A 10,231-nucleotide genomic window follows, 5' to 3' on the forward strand; every position below is an offset into this window, starting at 1 on the left:
AAACAAATATTTTAATTATCACATTTGCATGTTCATGGTTCGCTGACGTTGGTTAATGGTCACATGGCATGCAGGTAAACAAAATATTTCATTTTTTTTTTGTAAGTGTTTGATTTTTTATTTTATTTTAATTTTTTATAATTTAAATAATTATTTGCTTTCCATTAAACTCATGAACCCCAGTTTGGGAAACCTTGGCATAATGTAATGCTCAATGCACGTCATGTTGTTAATTACAATGAATGCAATATATTTTCTTACTCTTTGTATTTTAATATCAATATGGTACAAGATTATCCTATTTAAACGGTCAAAAGTAATCAGAAAGTAGTCTGATTAGATTACCTAAAATGTGTAATGTAATGGATTAAGTTACTGACTACAATTTTTGTCATGTAATTTGGAATCAGTAACGGACTACAATTTGTAAGTAATCTGACCCGCTCTGCATACTGCAAAAATGTATTCGTAGTATGGCAGTATGCTGTGTCAAATAGAACTCATGTCATCTGAATGACAAATATTCCACTTTACTTTAAAGAAAATACAGTAGGTCTCGCCATACTTGCAGACCTAAATTCTCTTACAGGAATTTGACTTATTTTACTCATCATTAGGTGACAAACTAATTAGATTTTATTCTCCTCATTTTGATTATTCTCAATTTATTATCCTCCTTTCAACGTGGCACTAAAATGCAGTTGTATTAATGACTAATAATAATAAAATAAATAAATAAAATTGCAATAAAAGAGACAGTCTAAACCCAAACCATGATTAGGGTTTATTGGTCAAAATCTGAGAGAAACATGACAAAAATATCTTTAAGACCGTGGTGTTATGATTTTGTTCTCCATCGCAGGAGACAGCTTGTGAAAAACACTAGTTTGACATCCAAAGGAAAGCCGAGTGGGCTAAAAGAGAGAAAATGTGTCTTATTAAAAGATATTCACGCTCCACCAAAATGCAGCAGCATTGTTCAGTTCTTGGGGAAGATAAGTATATATTCACAGAATAAGGCAATATATTTCTAGACTAAATTCAGTCATTAATTTCAATCAGAGCCCATTCAACTTATTCACAAATTAAACAACCAAGAAAAATTTTGAACACCAGTGCCACAGTCCAGTATGAAACATTTATGATCGTTTATGACTTTGGTGGAGGGTGAATAAGCCAAAACATTTCAAAAATCACTCAAAACGGTGAAATGACAATCTGAACCAGCCCCTCAGTCCCTTTAACAGCAAACATTTTCCCTCTAAACTAATGGATGAACTCTCAGAAGCCAGTAACACACATGAAGGTTTTGGTTTTGTTTAGTCCGACCGTATCGCCCTTAAGCATCATATGAATAATCGCAGAAATACAGCAGGTTACAGAACTCGACTTGCCAAATCTTTACGAATCAGCATTTTCATCCAGTCCTTGATTTAGGTCTATATATAAAAACAATATTCATTTCCACCCTCACTTCATTGTCTATTAAGTTGTAGCAGACATTTTCCTTTTTTTCAATTGGACACTGAATTCGGCCTGATGTCCTGAGGGACCGGTGCAAACTTTCTAGTGTCATTATTAAGAGATTATGGAAACATCAAATAGAATATTGTGGAAAATATGATAATGGTACAAGAATAATAAGAAAAAAAGATTTACATTCCAGCAATAATCTTAAAAAGCACATTCATATTAGTAGATGCTTTGGAATGATTTTAGTTTTGCAAAAGGGTTAGCTTGCTTGTTCCACCGTTTGCAATAAATTTGTTATTTTAGTCCTTTTTATATCCATCGATTAGCCATGTACAGCTTTCAAAACAATAAATAATACAGACATTTCTGATTGGTCCTTTAGATAAAAAAAATATATGGAAAGCTCACACTTTTTGTTGATGTTAAGTTTGTTTTCGGCCACTGAAATACACTTTGGACTGCAGAAATTGAACCCACAAATACACCTTCCCACGAGGTGCCTAGAAAGAATTAACACTAGCGATCAGTGAAAACATGATAAAACTGAAGTGAAAGTGATGAAAAGCCTTCACATCGTGGAGCACAGAAGTCAAAACCTCTGCTTTAGCTTTATATGAACATGATCCACACACACGTCGAGTCATTATTTACATCAGTAATTGACAAGCCACGCTGATTGAAAAACAAAAAGTGAAAAACGTGTGATGCATAGAATGACAAGAAAAAAAAAATCAGTGATAATCATTTTGTCTTCGTCCCAGAAACCATCTGTTTTGGAGTTCTTTTGAAGTGCAAGACACAGACTGTAGTCTCAGGTGTTTGTGTGTGTGTGCGCGCATGGTTTTTAATCATCTACAAATGGCAAAAGGATGCTGGCACGTTCCCCTTTTGAAGGAGGAGAAATCCAGCGCCACAGGTTTCACTCTTCAGAAGAGCACATCACAGTTCAGGTCCTCAAGCAGAAAGAGGTCTGTTTTCTTCCTCTTGACTGATCTCTCTCTCAGAGCTGTGTGTATGGAGAGAGCGCTGTGCCTCAGGCTGCCTGTAGGGGGCCCGCCGCTCCTGGCAGACGCTCACTGAGCACGCTCAGAACAGGGCTTTGGCTCCTTGGTTCTCAAACTCAGACCAGGCATCGCTCAGCTCCATGAAGATCATTTTAGCGTACTGCTCGTATGGTTGACCTGTAGCCTGGAAGACCAGAAAAAAAGTTATTTCTCCATAGTTCCTGGATACAAAGATGAGAGTCACACCAACAGTGTGTAATCAGAATGTAATTCTTTAGCGCTGAATAAAAAGTCAGAATGAAATCAGAACTGACCCCATTTGTTTCTTAATGTATGCTATGGGATTTATAGTGCATCCATGCAAATTAAACAAATAATTTTTTTGGACCTTCAAAAATGACAAAGCTGCTTTTTATGACAAATAATATGAATTGATATTTGTATTACTACCAATAAATTTGTAACCATATTCATATATCGTTTTTATTAATAATTAATATATTTATTAATATCATAAAAAATGAATAAATATATTCTCCCCCCCCCCATTGTTTGAAATGAAATGAAAACAATAATTTACAAATAAATCATAAATAAACAATAAAAGAATAAACAAATAAATTAATATTAATTAATAAAATAAATGCATACAATACGTTTTATAAACATTAATATTTGTATTACTGTCAATAAATATTTGTATCCATAATATTTATTCATATATTGTTTTCATTAATAATTCATCAATTGCTTAATATATTAAAAAATTAAAAATAAATATTTTCTTGAATATAAAAAATCCCCCCCCCAAATCACATGTCTGAAATGAAAAGAAAACAAACAATAAATAATTACAAAATAAATAAACAATAAAATAATAAACATCAATGACAAAAACATAAACAAACACATACATACAATAAAATTGTCATTTTATTATTTTATTAACATCGTCTATAATTTTGTATCCATATTATTTATTCATATATTGTTTCAATTAATATTTAATATATTGATTAACATATTAATTATAACTAACATTTTGCTTTAATCATTATTTTCTTGAAATAAAAAGAAAACTATAAAAATAAAAAAACAAATTATAAACAAACAACAAATAAAACAATAAAGTTGTTTTATCTGATAAAGTTTGTATTTCAGTTGTTTCAGCAGAAAAAAAATCATTTTAGAGGCCAGATTTTTGCATTGTGATGAAAAGATTAAACGCATAATGTGCACTGACAAACTGTGCAATAAGACTTGAGGGCCAATTTTGAATTCATGTCGACTTCAGAACATATCGATTTACTGTTACAAAAATGGTTTATACAAGTTGTAAATATGTGAATGTAAATCAAACCTTGTCTGGGTGCACAACAAGCACAGCCTTCCTGTAGACCTTCTTCACCTGGTCAGGTGTGACCAGATCTGCCATGGTGACGGGTCTCCAGCGGGTCTCTCCCTCCCACAGGACCGTGTGCAGCGTGGAGAGCAGCGCTCTGATGTTCCTCTCCTTCCCCTCGATCCAATCTAAGATCTAACATACAAACAACAGCATCATCAAGCCCAAAGCACATCTACATGCAAGTATGTTCTTGAGGAGAGGGAAAAAATTTTTTTTTAAATTGTGTTAAACAGTTATACCTGAAGTTTGAGAGGGTCCATGTCTCTAGACAGCTCCTGCTTCCTCATCTCAGCAATAGTTCTGGGCATCTTCTTGTCAGTTTTGGAGCCAAAACCTTGTGTGGATAGAAGATCCTCAAAGTCATCTTCTTTCACTTTGGGCTTTGGACCTAAAGAACGCAAACAAACAGGCCGTGATAATTATTGCATTTAGTCACCAGAGAGGCTGACTTAATCTTGATTAGAGATACAATATTTTAAAGCTTTAATACTGACAATCAGATATTTGAAACCAGTGATGTTCTCCAGGTAAAATAAACATTGCTTACACTTGGGCGATATAGCCAAAACATGATCTCGATAAATTATGTAATGATGCATATGTAAATTTATGTTCATTATCAAAAACAGTAACATCTGTAAAAATTGTAACAACCTCATTTCTATATGGTGAAATGTAATTATTCTTTACAAAATGTTTTAATTTCTGAGTTTTATTAAAATTAACCATTGGTCTTCCATAGTAGCATACATTTAGATCATGAGATCACAGTTAAAACCACACATGCAGCACCTCAGTACCATGGAAAAATTGAAACTATATTGTTTCTGGGTAGGGTTGTGACAGTGAGGAAATTTTCCCACCGGTTAATCGACGTGTGACAACACCGGTATCACCGGTATCACCACTGGGGCGGAGCGTTCCCTCTTTTCCTCACTTTCCTTCTCTTTTAAATAGCTTGTAAAAGCGGCGTGTGCATTTTACTTTCACTTTCAAATAGGGGCAATTGAGTAAAGCAATTGTTCGTTTTTAGTTCGTTTGAATTTTCCCTCTTTTCCTTCGCTTTTAAATAGCTTAAAAGCACAGTGCGCATTTTACTTTCACTTTAGAATTAGCGGCAATTAGGCGTCCATTGCTTGAATGCAACAACAAAATACAACGTCAAACTCACTTTAGCGTATATATAAAACATAGAACTTTTATTAACAAAACAAATAAAAATACACCATGCTATAGGGCAGGCTATGCCTAATATAAAATAAATAACTTACATAAAGTTTAAATGCACAAAACTGGAAACAAGTAAACGTATAATATATAACCAAATAAATAAGAAACGTAAGAAAGCTTGGAGGCACGGCATACACCTTGATGTCAAATAAAATAAATAAATGACACAAAGTTTAAATAAAGTAAAAATCAGCAAACAATGTGAAACCAATTAAATAAGAAACAAATGTTTAAAAAAACTTCCAAAATCACCTTAGATAAACGGCAAAAGTCAACAGGCTTTCAAAATCCAAAATATTGCTAAACAGGCACTTTTGCATTTCGTTTCGAAACTAAATAATCTGCGATCGTCTTGTCTGTCTCACCTCACTCTTCTTGTCAGTCAGCTCGACTCACTCTCCTCACTGGAGAAATGAAATCTGATCTGTGATGCGACTGTCGTTCAGCACGCTGCATTGAGCAGCCGCGTTCAGTTTTTAATTGCAGTGTCTGTTCTTTTACTGAACTAAATGATTTTTATTACTATAAAAAAATCTAAACGATGGTGGGGGTCGGTGACGCGGTGGGCAAGTGACGTAACCGTCAGCACCGTCTATCGCGACAAGCCTATTTCTGGGTATTTGTATGAAAAACAGTAGTCTAAATACATTCAGTATAATTGCACAACGCTTAGCTTAATCACAAAAAAATACTGTAATTATATTACATTACTCCTTGAATACATTTAATACATGTCTACAATAATAATATAATACAATTCAACTACTATAATATAATAAAATAAATGAATATCCCACATTTCTGCCACAATACCATGGTGCAGTTAGTGTTCCTACAGTAAATCCACGGAAATCAGTGGCGATTTGTAGATTTAAAGCCTTCTGACTGTATCGTTGCTCACAGTGTTTCTCCTGTTTGTCAGCGCTGTTTCATCTGCCTTTAAACTAGTTTAAATCAGTCATTTGTGTTCTTCTCTGAATTCAAGCGCTTCACACTGGATCTCACAGCGCTGTTTAGTGTCGAGTGACAGACTCATCAGCGAGTGAACACATCTGCTCTAGTGAGCTTGCGCTGCAGTTTGATCTTTGAGTCGAGCAGATAAATGCTCCGTGTGGCACGGCTCAAATGAGTAGTGCTGTTTTGTTCTGTTTTTGGCGCATAAACATTATATCGAACATTTAACGAACTCTCATTATCGTTTTATCGAGGAAAATTATATTGCGATAATTATCGTTTTAATCGCCCAGCCCTACTTGCGCTATCAAAAAAAAAAAAAAAACTATTATTCTATTTTGTATTTTTACTTTAACAACATAATTAATGTTCTATTTGTTAAAACCAAGTTAATTTTTCATCATGCCTTTAAGCAGTTTTACATTCATTCCAAAATAATAACTACAAGTTGCAGTAACAAATTTCAGATTACTATATTACCGTATTGGCCCGAATATAAGACGACCCTGATTATAATGACATGTGAAAGTATAGACCCTGAATATAAGACGACCTCGTTTTTTCAGATGTATTTCCAAGAAAAAAATATCGTCTTATATTCGGGACAATACGGTATCTATATTTTACTTGTTCAGCTGTTCTGTTTAAAAGTCAGCTTATTTTTGGATCATTAGTCATCAAAGCTCATTAAACGCTGTAGGTGTCATGATGGTCACAGACATGGAGATGTCCCAAATTTCACCAAACCGACTGCTCACTAAAAAACCCTCACAGATTGTCTTTTCAAGTCCTTTCAGGTTTGATTTTGACATGACAAAGCACTGATATCTAAGTGGGTGAGTTGTTTACTTGCTTTTTAATTAATCTTCCCATTAATATTTGTGGGGGGGGGTTTTGGTAAAAAAAAATTCTCACCCAATTTGTTGAGGAGGCACTGGCTGCTCCTTTGAGGAAACGTCCCTGTATGTATGTATGTATATATGATTGTTTTTTCCCCAATTTTCATGCACATTTGTTCTGAAACTGGTGAAAGCGTACCAAAGCCTGGCCCACGGATCCCCCTCTCTTCTCGTCCACTGATCACACTGAAGCTGGGCTTGTAGTTTGGTTTAGCCGGTTGGGTGGTGGGTTTGGAGCGCTGGGTTTGCGTTCTGGGTGCCGAGCTTGGAGGCATCCAGGGTTTGCTGGGGCCAGAGGAGGGCCGAGGAGCCTGCTGCCACTGCTGACCTGAGTTCTTAGGGCCTCCTGCAGAGGGCGCCATTTTTAAACCTGAGCCAGAGAAACCAGTACTGGCCGAGCCTGAACACAAATCAGTGTTAGGTACATGATACGAGTGATATGTGAGAAAGCAGTCTGGTAAAGAGTAAACAAACATACCAGGCAGTGTTGAGCCCAGGTTACCCAGGTCTGCGAAGGGGTCAAAGCTTTGAGATTTGGCCTTGGAGAAAGATGAGACTCCTGAGGCTGTACAAACACAAAGTCAATGGGTTACAAAAGAAACGTTTTAAATGCTTTATGGGCTGCCGCAACTGGATTGTGAGCAGTCTAATGATTAAACAAGAAATCTGATTGGCTAGTAAACTTAGGAAATATTTGATTGTATGACCAGAGTAATGGTTAAACTCAACGTTAGCACTTTACAATAAGGTTTCAATTGGTAACATTAGTTAAGTACATTTGTTAACATGAACTAACAATGAACAAAATCATCTATTAACCTTAGTTAATGGTAGTCTCAGCATTTACTAATACATTTCAAAATGTATTAGTTAACATTAGTTAATGCACTGTGAACCAGGGTTATTCAAAGTAAACTAAAACCATAAAACAATTTTAAAAAAGTAAAGAAAATTTAAAAATTAAAAAATAAAACGAAATATAAAAAAACTTTAAACTTATTTTATTTCAGCTAGTTGTCAAGGCAACATTTGTCATTTTATCTTAATGTATGAAAATAACTAAAAATAAAACTGAAATAAAAATTTGACATTGAAAAAAAAAAATACAACTTTCAAATTAAACAAAACGGAAAACATAAAAATATCAACTATTTCAAAATAATAATAGTAAATATTATTATTATAATATTATATATTATTATTATTAATAACTGTTATTATTAATAGTAAATATATCTCAATGATACTTCAATAACAGCTGTGAACTAACATGGATATTTTTATTAACTAACATTAACAAAGTTTAATAAATGCTGTAAAAATGTAGGTAATTCATTATTTTTTCCTTGTTATGTTGCATGTTCTTACTATAGTAATAACAGTAAATTACACATAATTACAAGAAACTAACCTTAAACCAAACCCGGGAGCTTTATTTTACAGTCCTGTTCCGCATGTACATACTATGTACTTGTTATAGAAATTACAATAACTGGGTATTAACTAGGTACTAACCCTGAACCTACCCTTAAACCTAACCCTAACCCATGTAATTACCTTATATTATCCAATACTTTCTTATGTGCGTACACTGTAAGTACAGGTAAGTGTACGTACTGTAAAATAAACTGTAAGCCCAAATCCTAATCCTATACTAAGTACGTTGTTAATAAATTTTACTTCATAATTATACATTTATACTGTATCAACGACACCTTCAAATAAAGTGCAACCAAAATATATTGCTCCATGTTACTTAATCTTAATTAATGCATTAACTAATAATAAATTAGACTAGACCTAAACAAAGTAACTGTTTTGGTTATCTGAATGAATGACTGATTGATTACCACTCATAGTAGGTTTGCTGGCAGCAGTGGTCATGTTACTAGTCGTGCTGGTTCCTCCTGTGGTCCAGTTTTCCCAGCCACCTAACAGATCAGGCTGACTCGCTGATGATGTCATCTTCGGAGTCTCGCTTGATAACTTATCTGGCAAAACATTTTCAGACACCCCGAAGTTTGCTTTGAAAACAGCACAGAACTTCCCTCTCAATAACCACAATTTTTGTGTCCATTTTAAATAAGGCGATTATTTTTATACTGAATAACATGTTATTAAGTATTCCAATGGTTTGAATTATATGTAAATCAGAGCGGAACTCACTAAGGTTAAAGAGGCTGGAGTTGGATGCAGGAGGCGGAGCTTTGAACCCACTACTAGCACTGTCTGACCCCAGGAGGTCACCAAACAGATCGGACCCTGCAGAGGCCGACCCCACACCGAAGGGGTCAAAGAAGTCTACAGAAAGAAAGTCAGTATAATTTAGAAAATACATTCTTAAAATGTAAAATAATAATAGTAATAATATATCAAATTTACAAACAACATGTCCAGGTGATATTTTACCCCAACATTAAAAGAACAGAAAAGAAAATAATATATGTGGGTATAGAAAAGAATCACCCCCTTTAAAATAATCACATTTTGTTGCTTTGCAGCCTGAAATGAAGACGGACACAGTTTTTGTTTTATCTGCTGTATTTACTCCGTATAACATCCAAGTGAAAGACATAACACCAACATGTCAGAAAAAATAAATAAATAATAATAATCATATCATTTGGAAAAAGGATCACGCGCTTGTGTCAGTATTTCGTTAAACCACCTTTTGCTTTAATTACAGCCTTTAATCTGTTGGGATTTGTCTCTACTATCTTTGCACATCTAGACTTTACAATATTTGCCCACTCTTCTTTGCAGAACTCCTCAAGTTCAGTTAAATTTGATGGTGAGTGTTTGTGGACTGCAGTCTTCATGTCATTCCACAGATTTTCAGTGGGGTTTAAGTCTGGGGGAGATCTTTTGACAGTGCCTTGCCACCCATAGTTGATTGTTTGCTTCAGTTGCACTACCAAGGACTGAAATGCTCCAGGAAAGCTCTTTTCATGCTGAGCTGATCAAAATGAGTACAGCTGATCACAGCTGGAAGTCAAATGGCTTTGTGTGCCACTGAGAAGATGATTAGCTACACCTGACTGAGTTTACAAGTCATTTTTTAGGAGGGTGTGATCCTTTTTCCAAATCAGTGATTCTGTTTTTTTTATTTTTTTCATGTTGGTGTTATATCTTTCACTTGGATGTTATAAGTTGCTCTGAGTAAATACAGCAGATAAAACAAAAACTGTGTTCATCTTCATTTCAGACTGCAAAGCAACAAAATGTGATTATTTTAAAGGGGGTGATTCTTTTCTATACCCACTGTA

The 10,231-nt window shown here is 34.5% G+C and overlaps 1 protein-coding gene across 1 annotated transcript in view; it reads right to left on the bottom strand.

Annotated features, from left to right (window-relative positions):
- Positions 1–769: 769 nt before the first annotated feature.
- LOC107723307 (cyclin-G-associated kinase-like) overlaps positions 770–10,231 on the bottom strand; it is a 41,860-nt gene continuing 32,398 nt past the window's right edge. The window contains 7 exon segments of the mRNA XM_016531870.1: positions 770–2,661; positions 3,838–4,014; positions 4,122–4,270; positions 7,105–7,365; positions 7,444–7,530; positions 8,816–8,989; positions 9,132–9,266. Of these exon segments, the coding sequence (XP_016387356.1) occupies positions 2,560–2,661; positions 3,838–4,014; positions 4,122–4,270; positions 7,105–7,365; positions 7,444–7,530; positions 8,816–8,989; positions 9,132–9,266 (1,085 nt within the window). The 3' untranslated portion in view covers positions 770–2,559.

Source organism: Sinocyclocheilus rhinocerous, unplaced genomic scaffold (genome assembly GCF_001515625.1).
Source record: "Sinocyclocheilus rhinocerous isolate Xijiao unplaced genomic scaffold, SAMN03320098_v1.1 scaffold665, whole genome shotgun sequence".
NCBI lineage: Eukaryota > Metazoa > Chordata > Actinopteri > Cypriniformes > Cyprinidae > Sinocyclocheilus > Sinocyclocheilus rhinocerous.